Consider the following 13203-nt stretch of genomic DNA (forward strand, 5'->3'; position numbering starts at 1 on the left):
TGTAAAATACTTGGAAATATACTGAGCATGTGATGTAGAAAATGAATGCAGGTTTCTTTAGAATCAAAGAATCATTTGGAATGGAAGGATGTCATTCAGCCCATCAACCCCATGTTGCGCAGCTCGAACAACACTTAGGTAGCTCGACACCATCGAGGACAAAGCAGCTGCTTGATTGGCACCCCATCCACCACCTTATACATTCACTCCCTCCACAACCGTTGCACAGTGGCAGCAGTGTGTACCATCTACAAGGTGCCCTGCAAGAACTCACCAAGGATCCTTCCGCAGCACCATCCAAACCCATGACCCCTACCACCTAGAAGAACAAGGGGCAGCAGACACATGGGAACACCACCAGCTGCAAACTCCCCTCCAAGTCACAAGTCACTCACCATCCTGACTTGGAAACATATCGCCGTTCCTTCACTGTCGGAGTCAAAATCCTGGAACTCCCTTCCGAACAGCACTGTGGGTGTACCCATACCACATGCACTGCAGTGGTTCAACAAGGCAGCTCACCACCACCTGTTCAAGAGCAACTAGGGATGAACAACAATTGTTGGCCCAGCCAGCGATGCCCACATCCTGTGAAAGAATTAAAGAAAACATCCCTTCAGGCTGTGTTCCAGATCATAACTTATTGTGCAAAAATGATTTTATATTGAAAGGTAGGGAATAAATGCAGTGTCACACAGGTATAATAGCTAAAAGAACTGCAACATCAGCTTTGTTGTATTTGAAAGGTCGGAAATAGAGGGAAACAAAAAAAAGTTATAATTTTAGGAGAAAATAATGACCAATACCACACAAGACTTTAGAGTTTACATGAGGACAGTTATGTGGAACCTCTACAAGTTACTGTGTGCTGGATTGGCAAGCGCTCACACAAATTTAACAAACCGGGTGACTGTTCAGCTGGTTAAATATCTTTCTGTCTCATAGACCTGCGTCATAAGAGAGCGGGAGATCCATAAATATTTCTGCTGGTCTCCCCGACAAGTTAAACGCCTGCAAGACTCGGGGGGCAAAAAATAAAACCAGTAGCAATGACACGTTTAACAGCGGTGCCAAGGGACAGCGTCAGCCAACTACCTCAATCTCAGGTGTGGACCGGCAACCGCTCAGATGTGGGGATGTCAGACCTGGTGGAGCCTCCCAAAAGGTCCTCTCTGAGGCTGCTCATGCATAGCATGGTGATGTTTGGAAGGGAGTTCTGCTACGCTGCGGAAGGAGCTTTCGCAACCCCGGTGCTGCTCAGTGTCGGCCTCCCGAGCAGCCTCTACAGTCTGGTGTGGCTCATCAGCCCCGTCCTGGGCTTCATCCTCCAACCCGTCGTCGGCTCTGCCAGCGACTACTGCCGCTCGAAATGGGGCAGGAGGAGACCCTACATCTTGGTCATGGGGATCCTCATGGTGCTGGGAATGACCCTGTTTCTTAACGGAGATGCTTTGGTAACAGGCAAGTACCATTCACCGAAACTTTTGAATGTACAATCGGAGCCGTGCTAGGGTAAGAGTTATGCAACAGTAGCCTTGTCTCCAATCATTCTCACAGAACTTTCAACCGTTAATATTTCACATTATTCGTAGAGCTCAAAGTTTGCACTTATAACAGTGTAAAAATCTTAGCGATAGGTTCTTAACTCACGAAATCTGCTTTTGAACCCCCGTCTCGCCTGAATGAGTGGTTTAAAAATACCAAAGTGCTAAACTTTTGTAATTACAACTATTGATCTTCTTTCAAAGGAATCAGGAATATTGTACATGAATATGTATACTGCAAATTTACACCTTAAAGTAACTTCAAACTTAGATCTTTTGTGGAACCTTCGCGATTAATGATCTAATTGAAAATGTATTTCAGCTACCATAAACAGCAGAAAACAAAGGCATATTTGGGGCGTCCTTATTACAGTTTTCGGTGTGATCGTTTTTGACTTCTCAGCTGACTTCATCGACAGCCCTATCAAGGCTTATTTGTTTGATGTCTGCTCCCATCAGGATAAAGAAAGGGCCTTACACTTCCATGCACTGTTAACTGGTGAGTGCATTTCTTTCAATCCTATCACTTGGCCGTGTGCAATTATCACGAGTTTCTCCTCGGCTTCAGCAGAGCTCACCTCGTGATCTTGTCAACCAGAGAGTAAAATATAAGCAGTTAACTTTCAGGTATAAAATAATCCCGTTGATTTATTGTTTTTTTAAATCATTTGTAGACAATTAACTAAATGTAGTCTACAAAGGAGTGGAGTTTGTTTATTTTTCATTTGGTTTATGCAGCATGTGCCTTGTAACTGTTGGACTATGAAATGATGTAGCGCAAGATGGACATTGAAAGTATGAGATGTTAATCATAAGGTGAAAACTTTTTAAAAAGAGCTTAAATAAATAAGGCATTAGGAAGGAGTAAGGAGGAAGTCTTGTAGCACAGTGAGTAATGTCCCTACTTCTGAGCCAGAAGCTCTGGGTTCAAGTCCCACTTCAGGACGTAATGGCCATGGAAGGTGTATTCATAATGTGACCGAACAGGTTGATTATTAACCTGTAAATCCTTGCAATACACCTATGGCAGGCAATAAGATTGGGAGAGCCTCCTGGCCAGCCATGCTTGATATGGAGTGGTGTCCCTCAAGCTATAGCCTCTGGAGACAGGCTAGTGACCTGTTCCAGGGTAAAACAAGCTACAAAAAACAAACATAAAAATGTCTGCCTTACGTATCTCTAGACATGAGAAGAGTGAAGAGAGAGAGAGCAAAGGAGGAAAATTCAATCACCCTTTTTAGGTTGGCATGTTATTTATTTAAAGCTTATTTCAGTACACAATAAAGAACTACGAACAGAAAATGCTGGGAGTACTCAGCAGCTCAGGCAGAACCTGTGGAGGGAGAAACAGAGTTAATGCTTCAGGCTTGGAAAGTTCATCAACCTTTTTCTCTCTGCAGATGCTGCCAGACCTGCTGAGAATCTCCAACATTTCCTGTTTCTATTTCAGACTTCCAGCATCTGCAGTATTTTGCTTTTGCACAAAAAAGTTATAAGCATGGAAAAGAAGATTTTGGGTGTTCTTGTCAACAATTCAATAGAGGACTATGGTTAACGAGATGAACTATAAAGAGAAAAAAGAAAGGCTTGCATTTATATAGCACTTTTCACAACCAGAGGACATCCCAAAGCTCTTTACAGCCAACGAAATACCCTTGAAGGGTAATCACTGTTGTAATGTAAGAAACACAACAGCCAATTTGAGTACAAATGATGTGTGCATCCAACATGAAATAAGATCACTTAGCTTCAACCCACTTCCTGGTGGATGTTAGTTCACATTATAAAACTACCCTCAATCTCAATGGTACAAATTCCCACTGGTATAATTGGGATACAATTGTAATAGATTAATTATAATACATTCATAATAATCAGACTCATAGACGTCTACAGCACAGAAGGAGCCCATTTGGCCCATCGTGTCCGCGTCGGTCAACAAAGATCTGACTACACTAATCCCATTTTCCAGCGCTTGGCCCATAGCACTGGAGGCTATAGCAACACAAGTGAATATCTAAATTCTACTTAAATGTTACAAGAGTTTCTGACTCAACCACCCTTTCAGGCAGTGAGTTCCAGACTCCCACCACCCTCTAGGTAAAAAAAATTCTCCTCAACCCCCCTATCAGCCTCCTACCTCTTACCTTAAATCTATGCCCCCTGGTTATTGACCCCTCTACTAATGGAAAAAGTGCCTTCCTATCCACCCTATCTATGCCCCTCATAATCTTATACATCTCTATCAGGTCCCCTCTCAACCTTTGTTGCTCCAAGGAAAACAACCCTAGCCTATCCAATCTTTCCTCATAGCTCAGACGCTCCAGCCCAGGCAGCTTCCTGGTAAATCTCCTTTGCACCCTCTCCAGTGCAATCATATCCTTCCTATAATGTGATGACCAGAACAACATGCAGTACTCCAGTTGTAGCCTAATCAGCATTTTATACAGTTCCAGCATAACCTCCCCGCTCTTGTATTCTATGCCTCGGCTAATAAAGGCAAGTAGCCCATGTGCATTCTTAACCACCTTATCTACTTGCCCTGTTACCCTCAGGGATCTATGGATATGCACACCAAGGCCCCTCTGATCATCAGTACTTTCCAGGGCCCTACAATTGAGTAATGCCTTGCCTTCTTAGCCCTCCCCAAGTGCATTACCTCACATTTTCACAGAATCTCACAGTGTAGAAGAGGCCCTTCGGCCCATCGAGTCTGCACCGACACGATGAGAAACGATAAGGTGAGAAACACCTGGCCTACCTACCTAATCCCATTTACCAGCACTTGGCCCATAGCCTTGAATGTTATGACGTGCCAAGTGCTCATCCAGGTACTTTTTAAAGGATGTGAGGCAACCCACCTTCACCACCCTCCCAGGTAGCACATTCCAGACCGTCACCACCCTCTGGGTAAAAACGTTTCTCCTCACATCCCCCCTAGACCTCCTGCCCTCACCTTGAACTCGTGTCCCCTTGTGACTAACCCTTCAACTAAGGGGAACAGCTGCTCCCTATCCACCCTGTCCATGCCCCTCATAATCTTGTACACCTCGATCAGCTTGCCCCTCAGACTTCTCTGCTCCAACGAAAACAACCCAAGTCTATCCAACCTCTCTTCATAACTTACATGTTTCATCCCAGGCAACATCCTGGTGAATCTCCTCTGCACCCCCTCCAGTGCAATCACATCCTTCCTATAATGTGGCGACCAGAACTGCACACAGTACTCCAGCTGTGGCCTCACAAAGGTTCTATACAACTCCAACATGACTTCCCTACTTCTGTAATCTATGCCTCGATTGATAAAGGCAAGTGTCCCATGTGCCTTTTTCACCACTCCACTAACATGCCCCTCCACCTTCAGAGATCTATGGACACACACGCCAAGGTCCCTTTGTTCCTCAGAAATTCCTAGTGTCATGCCATTCATTTAATACTTCCTTGTCAAATTAATCTTCCAAAGTGTATCACCTCACACTTTTCAGGGTTAAATTCCATCTGTCACTTATCAGCTCATTTGACCATCCCGTCAATATCTTCCTATAGCCCAAGACACTCAACCTCACTGTTAACCACCCAGCCAATCTTTATATCATCCGCAAACTTACTAATCCTATCCCCCACATAGTCATCTGTGTCATTTATATAAATGACAAATAATAGGGGACCCAGCACAGATCCCTGTGGTACTCCACTGAACACTGAAGCATCCTTCTGTCATCATTCTCTGTCTCCTACAACTAATCCAATTTTGAATCCACCTTATCAAATTACCCTGTATCCTATGTGCATTTGCCTCTTTATAAGTTTCCCATGTGGGACCTTGTCAAAGGCATTGCTGAAATCAACTGCACTACCCTCATCTACACACCTGGTCACCTCCTCAAAAAATTCAATCAAATTTGTTAGGCATGACCTCCCTCTGACAAAGCCATGCTGACTATCCCTGATCAAACCTTGCCTCTCCAAGTGGAGATAGATTCTCTCCTTCAGAATTTTCTCCAATAGTTTCCCTACCACTGACGTGAGACACATTGGCCTGTAGTTCCCTGGCTTATCGCTACAACCCTTCTTAAATAGCGGAACCACATTAGCTGTTCTCCAGTCCTCTGGCACCTCCCCCTTGGCCAGAGAGGAATTAAAAATTCGGGTCAGAGCCCCTGCGATCTCCTCCCTTGCCTCCCTCAGCAGCGTGGGACACAAATCATCCGGACCTGGAGATTTGTCCACTTTTAAGCCTGCCAACACCTCCAATACCTTGTCACTCCCTATATCAATTTGTTTAAGAACCTCGCAGTCTCTCTCCCCGAGTTCGATACCTTCATCCTCATTCTCTTGGGTGAAGGCGGACGTGAAGTATTCATTCAACACTCTAGTGAGGTCCTCTGGCTCCACCCATAGATTGCCCCCTGGATCCCTAATGGGCCCTACTCTTTCCCTGGTTATCCTGTTCCCATTGATATAGTTATAGAATATCTTGGGATTTTCCCTACTTTTATCAGCCAGAGCTTTCTCATATCCCCTCTTTGCTCTCCTAATTGCTTTCTTAAGCTCCACCCTGCACTTTCTGTACTCCAATAATGCCTCTGCTGATTTGATCCCATTGTACCTGCTAAAAGCCTCTCTTTTCCTTCTCATCGTATCCTGAATATCTCATTTATATTTTTCCAGGTTGAATTCGATTTGCCACTGCTCTGCCCACCTGATCAGTCCATTGATATCCTCCTGCAGTTTACAGCTATCCTTCTTACTATTTACCGCCCTACCAATTTTTCTGTCTTCCGTGAACTTCTTGATCATAGATAATATTAGGTTTAGTCTTGTTAAAATCAATAAGGAATTGGAGGAAAGAAAAGTTATTTAAAATTTTTCACTTCAGTGCAGTACTGAAGGAAAACTGCACTGTTGGAGGTGCCATCTTTTCCATGCGATGTTAAACTGAGGCCTTGTCTGCACTCTCAGACATAAAAATCCAATAGGAAATTTAAGTGAAACCTCTTTACCCCAAGAGTAAAATAGGGAACTTTCTAATTCAAGGAATAGTTGAGGTGATCAGCGTAGATGCATTTAAGAGGAAGCTAGAAAAATGCATGATAAAGAAAGGGATGTGAGGGTATGTTGATGGGGTTGGATGAAGAAGGGCATGAGGAGGCATGGAGGATTAACACCAGCATTGACCTGTTGGGCTGAATGACCTATTTGTGCTGTAAATATTATGTACACTTAAATTCAATTGGAATATATGGTTATAAAATGAATTGAGGTGTAGATGATGAAGGACTATATTTAATACTACGGATGTTGTCAATTTGCGCTGAAGCCAGTCATTGGAGATTGGCAGGGATTTTCAATCTCAGTGCATCATTGATGTAGTTGCAGTGCCATCCACCTTCAGCTGGCATTGGGAGGCCTGAACCATTTTTAGATTAATGCTTCATTTGAATGCAAGTAATGATTTTCAGGCACTGAACTCCACTGCAGCTCACTGGTTGTGTGAGGTTGGGAGATTAGACGGGTCCTACACTGAGCCAGCTGACAGCTCGGGCTTGGAAAAGGCAATACAATCGCAAGAGTCGGGGGAAAGCTCAGATTGGGACTGGGCCTGGGCCAAAGCATTTGTGAGATCTGGAAGACCATTCCTGCTCTTGTTGGCCCCACAAAAAAGAAACAAAAAGGTCTGTGAAGTAGACACTAGTAGTCCCTTTAAGGACTGCTTGTCAGAGTGTTTATCACTTAGTAAATGAGTGGAGTGTGCTCAGTACATGCTCTGCCCTTTTGTACTCCAGAATTATAATTGGATCCAACAACTACAGAGAGCCTCAATTTGCATATACAATTTTAGAGGCATGCAAGACAGAGAGCTGGGGGTGTTTGTGCACAAAATTTGAAGTTAGCAGGACAGGGTAACAAAGCAGTTAATTAAGTAGAGTGGTTCCTGGGCTTTATAGAGGCATAGGCTGGGAGTTAATGTGGAGATGGTCCGGGGCTGACTCCAGGGACTGACCCCCAACCTCTCCCCATTGGTTGGAAAGTCAGGGCCAAACCTGCCTTCACGAGGTTTTACAGAGCTCAGGCAGTTAGTTGCCTGAGGCTGTGGTTTCCACCCCCATGAGGGAGAATGTCCCACCGTCTAGAGCTGTGGGCCAATCTGAGGTCCACAGCTCTTCAGTCCCAGCAGTGCCATCGCAAATGGTGACAACTGCTGGGAGTGCAGTCAGTCCCTGACCAGAAGCATCACTGGACGCCGGAGTACAGCAGTGGAAAAGAAAGTGTGCAAGCTTGATCTCCAACAAATCACCTGTTAATTTCTTCATATTTGTCTACAGTATCTAAAATTCTATCCAGAGAAGGCCTTGGAAGTAACTAAGTAACTTATACCTCTTTGATTTTGTTTTCAGCATCATCATCCAGCAAACCATTGAAAGGGACGGGAATAGTATCAAAGCAAGCACAGTTCGATAATTTGTTTATTGCCTCCTTCGAGTGTTTATAGGTGCTACTAGCCACTGTTTTATTGTCTTTTTGGAACCTTCTTCCTTTTTATCTTCTTTCTACCACAGAGTTTAGTGTCGACCTTCATTTTGACTTCACTGTCGACCAGACTTCTCTCAGGTTAAATCTCAACTTGTCTTAGTTCAGTAGCTTTTTAAAAATTATTTCACCGAATGTGGGCTTTGCCGACTGGGCCAGCATTTATTGCCTTCTTGAACTGCTGCAGTCCATGTGGTGTAGGTACACCCACAGTGCTGTTAGGAAGGGAGTTCCAGGATTTTGACCCAGTGACAGTGAAGGAACGGCGATATATTTCCAAGTCAGGATGGTGAGTGACTTGGTGGGGAACTTCCAGGTGGTGGTGTTCACATCTACCTGCTGCCCTTGTCCTTCTAGATGGTATTGGTCATGGGTTTGGAAGGTGCTGTCAAAGGGACCTTGGTGAATTCCTGCAGTGCATCGTGTAGGTGGTACACACTGCTGCTACTGTGCAATGGTGGTGGAGGGAGTGAATGTTTGTGGATGTGGTGCCAATGAAGGGGGCTGCTTTGTCCTGGACGGTGTCAAGCTTCTTGAGTCTTGTGGGAGCTGCACCCATCCAGGCAAGTAGGGAGTATTCCATCACACTCCTGACTTGTGCCTTGTAGATGGCGTTCAGGCTTTGGGGAGTCAGGAGGTGAGTTACCTGTCGCAGGATTCCTAGCCTCTGACCTGCTCTTGTTGCCACAGTATTTATATGGCCATCCAGTTCAGTTTCTGGTCAGGATGTTGATAGTGGGGGATTCAGTGATTGTAATGCCATTGAACATCAAGGGGCAATGGTTAGATTGGTCATTGCCTGACACTTGTGGGGCACGAATGTTACTTGCCATTTGTCAGCCCAAGCTTGGATATTGTCCAGATCTTGCCGCATTTGGACATGGACTGCTTCAATATCTGAGGAGTCGCGAATGGTGCTGAACATTAAGCAATCACCAGCGAACATCCCCACTTCTGACCTTATGATGGAAGGAAGGTCATGGATGTAGCAGCTGAAGATGGATGGGCCGAGGACACTACCCTGAGGAACCTTTTTGTTTATTCGCTCGTGGGATGTGGGCATTGCTGGCTAGGCCAGCATTTATTGCCCTTTCCTAATTGCCCTTGTGGGTCTGGAGTCACATGTAGGCCAGACCAGGTAAGGATAGCAGCTTTCCTTCCCTGAAGGGCATTATTGAACCAGATGGGTTTTTATAACAATCAATAATGGTTTCATGATCATTCCAATTATTTATTGAATTTAAATTACACCATCTGCCATGGTGGGATTTGAACCCAGGTCCCCAGAGCATTACCCTGGGTCTCTGCATTACCAGTCCAGTGACAATACCACTATGCCACCTCCTCCCGTTATGCCATCTCCTGCGGTGATGTCCCAGAGCTGAGATGACTGACCTCCAACAACCACAACCATCTTCCTTTCTGCTAGATATGATTCCAACCAGCAGAGAGCTTTCCCACTGATTCCCATTGACTCCAGTTTTGCTTGGACTCCTTGGTGCCACACTCTGTCAAATACGGCCTTGACGTTAAGGGCAGTCACTCTCACCTCACCTCAGGAGTTCAGCTCTTCTGTCCATGTTTGAACCAAGGCTGTAATGATGTCAGGAGCTGAGTGGCCCTGACGGAACCCAAACTGGGTGTCAGTGAGCAGGTTATTGCTAAGCAAGTGCCGCTTGATAGCCCTGTTGATGACCCCTTCCATTACTTTACTGATGATGGAGAGTATACTGATGGGGCGGTAATTGGCTGGGTTGGATTTGTCCTTTTTGTGTACAGGACATACCTGGGCAATTTTCCACATAGCTGGGTAGATGCCAGTGTTGTAGCTGTACTGGAACAGCTTGGCTAGGGGCGCGGCAAGTTCTGGAGCACAAGTCTTCAGCACTATTACCGGAATATTGTCAGGGCCCATAGCCTTTGCATAATCCAGTGCCTTCAGCCGTTTCTTGATATCATGTGGAGTGAATTGAATTGGCTGAAGACTGGCATCTGTGATGTTGGGAACCTCCGGAGGAGGCCGAGATGAATCATCCACTCGACACTTCTGGCTGAAGATTGTTGCGAATGCTTCAGCCTTATCTTTTGCATTGCTGTGCTGGGTTCCTCCATCATTGAGGGTGGGGAAATTTGTGGAGCCTCCTCCTCCATTGAGTTGTTTAATTGTCTACCACCATTCACGACTGGATGTGGCAGGACTGCAGAGCTTAGATCTGAACTGTTGGTTATGCGATCGCTTAGCTCTGTCTATCACTTGCTGCTTATGCTGTTTGGCACGCAAGTAGTCCTGTGTTATAGCTTCTTCAGGTTGACACCTCATTTTTAGGTATGCCTGGTGCAGCTCCTGGCAGGCCCTCCTGCACTCTTCATTGAACTAGGGTTGATCCCCTGGCTTGATGGTAATGGTAGAGCGGGGGATATTCCGGGCCATAAGGTTACAGATCTTTGAGTACAATTCTGCTGCTGATGGCCCACAGTGCCCCATGGATGCCCAGTCTTGAGTTGCTAGATCTGTTTGAAATGTATCCCATTTAGCACGGTGGTAGTTCCACACAACACGATGGAGGGTACCCTCAATGTGAAGGCGGGACTTCGTCTCCACAATGGCTGTGCGTTGGTCACTCCTACTGATACTGTCATGGACAGATGCAACTGCGGCAGGCAGGTTGGTGAGGATGAGATCAAATATGTTTTTCCCTCTTGTTGGCTCCCTCGCCACCTGCCGGAGCTGAGTCTCCCAAAACTTCCTTATCTGCTCGCCTCTTGGAAAGCTCTCTGATTTTTGTTTTCAAAACCTCTTTGACTTCATTTAGCTGATTCTTCAGCTCTTCTCTCTCTTTTTTTGTATTTGTTGGCTACTTTCTGGAAACTTGAACATTGTTGTGTCTTCTCTGCCAACTGGTTCTTCAGTTTGTTCAGAAAGTTGCTGAATTCTTTCTGTTTCTCTTCCTACTGTTCCAGAGGCACAAACTTTGACCTGAGGGAATCTTGTCGTGTGTGAAGGTCTTTCAACAGGTTTTCCTTTTCCTTGTGAAGGTTGCTCACTTTGTCTTGAACTCTTGTCACTCGGCAGGGTCTCCTCGAGTTACTTCTGCTGTTCTTCCATGTTTTTGTTTGGGATAGACTGCATTTCTTCAGGTTGTTGAGTCCTTACACACTCCTTTTTCATTCTGTTGTGGTCCTTGAACTCTCTAAGCTCTTTCTGCCATATTTGCCTTTGTTCCTTTTTCAAGACATGACCTCTTCCAGCTTCCATTTGAAATTTCACTAGCCAATCAAGGTTGATTTCCCATAACCAGTTTCGCCCTAGAAGGCTTGGTCCTCTGCTTCTTAATAATATCATGGGTAGCTGTGCTGTTAGCTGCTTCAAATTCACCACGTAGCTAGCAATTGTCTCACCCGGGGCTCTATTTCGCGAATTGAACCAAAACCTCTGCATCGTGACTGAGGGCTTGGGTTGGAAATTTCTTTTCGTGAGGTCCATCAATTCTCCGAATTCTTTGAATCTGGGGCACTGGGGGCCGTGAAACTTCGAATTAAACTAGTTTTTGATCCCACAAGTACTCAAGAGCATCGCTCGCCTCTTCCCAAGTAATTTTGTTTGCTTGAAAGAAGAACGCATGGCGTTCTGTATACTGAGACCAATCGTCTGTGGCTGGCTCAAAGGGATCAGTTCTACCAAATTGTGGCATTTTGGTTGAGTATATCTTCTGTTATTTTAAAGAACATTGATACTCACAATCACTGGGCGAGGTACAGTATTGATTCCAATTTATAACAGCAAAATCCTGATTTACCCTCTTTGCCAGTTTGTTGCAGTGTGGCCGAGTCACCTATTTGTAATAGAGTTGATCTGCAGACAACTTTCTATGTGGAAACATTAGGTTTATTTACAATACAGCCAGCAGCAACTACACATGTGCTTTCAACGCCATCTCTATCTCTACGCTGACTATGGAGGTAGCCTGAGCTGCTAATACATTGGTTTACACAGATCATGTGATATTACATCACAAGACTATTCTTAAAGGCACAGTCCAACATTTAACAAAACCATAATTACTACCCCACCCACCCCCTTCCCCCCAATCAGTGGCTACTGGAGAGGAGGCCCTTAAGTGGTCATTAATTCTAGGGGACAGGGAGAATTTTATGAATGTTATGAGTCTTTTTTCCTCTTGGAAACATTTTCTGTGGTAATTTATCTTTTTGAGATATCGTGTAAGTTTCCAGTTCAAATGCATAAATTTACAATAGTGAGCCGAACAAGGCTCTGCTGTTTTGAAAATCAAACTTATAACTAACTACTAATATTTTAATTGTTTTTATTGAAATAATGATGTCAGAGTTTTGAGGAGTTGCAGAATACAAACAACACTGGGTGGCAGCTGAGTTAGAACTTGTATCCTTGTTACCTGTTTATTCAGGTCCTTCAGCCTGTCAGATTTAGCCATTTCTCCAAGTCAGCTTCTAATGTTTCATCAGCATCTACTGTTTCAAAAAATGAGGGAAAGAAATTTATCATTTTTGTCTAACCTATTTGAAAGCAGATACTGGTGGCGGTAATGCTGTAGGGTTAAACAGTAGTTATTTTGATATAAACTGCTCAAATTCTATAAATGTTAATGGTTGTGCCTTCTCTTTGTGTAGGCCTTGGAGGTGCTGTAGGCTACCTAACTGGTGCCATAGATTGGAAGAACACTTTTCTGGGAAATATTTTAGGATCTGAATATCAGGTTATTTACACCTTTGCTGCAATTAATTTCATCGTATTTCTAATAATACACCTGTGCAGCATTCCGGAAATTCCATTTGGTCAAGATGTAGATCTTCAGAAGTTATATTTGTCGAAAAATCATACTCATGACTATGGAACCATTGAGAGTCCTGCAGATGGTCACTATGATCCAAATTTTTGTAAACCGAGAGCATTGTCAGTGGTGGGGAAATTGGAAGACAATTCGCAAATCACCTGCATTAAACCATCAGAGGAAAAGGTAATTATCCTTGAATGTGAGTTTTATTTTAAAGTTGGACTTTGCTAGTGCTGCAAGGAGAGAGGTTGTTTTTTTAAGTATAGTTGATCAAATGACTGTCCTCTAAATCAATTTAAAGGTTTCTTCATTTT

At 44.3% G+C, this 13203-nt stretch overlaps 1 protein-coding gene across 1 annotated transcript in view; it reads left to right on the forward strand.

Moving 5' to 3' along the window:
* The first annotated feature begins 1002 nt into the window (after positions 1–1002).
* slc45a2 (solute carrier family 45 member 2) overlaps positions 1003–13203 on the forward strand; it is a 60087-nt gene continuing 47886 nt past the window's right edge. The window contains exons 1-3 of the mRNA XM_078551729.1: positions 1003–1461; positions 1867–2043; positions 12726–13072. Coding sequence (XP_078407855.1) covers positions 1050–1461; positions 1867–2043; positions 12726–13072 — 936 coding nt within the window. The 5' untranslated portion in view covers positions 1003–1049. The remainder of the gene's footprint in view (positions 1462–1866; positions 2044–12725; positions 13073–13203) is intronic.

Source organism: Cetorhinus maximus, chromosome 1 (assembly GCF_964194155.1).
Source record: "Cetorhinus maximus chromosome 1, sCetMax3.hap1.1, whole genome shotgun sequence".
In the NCBI taxonomy this organism is placed as follows: Eukaryota; Metazoa; Chordata; class Chondrichthyes; order Lamniformes; family Cetorhinidae; genus Cetorhinus; species Cetorhinus maximus.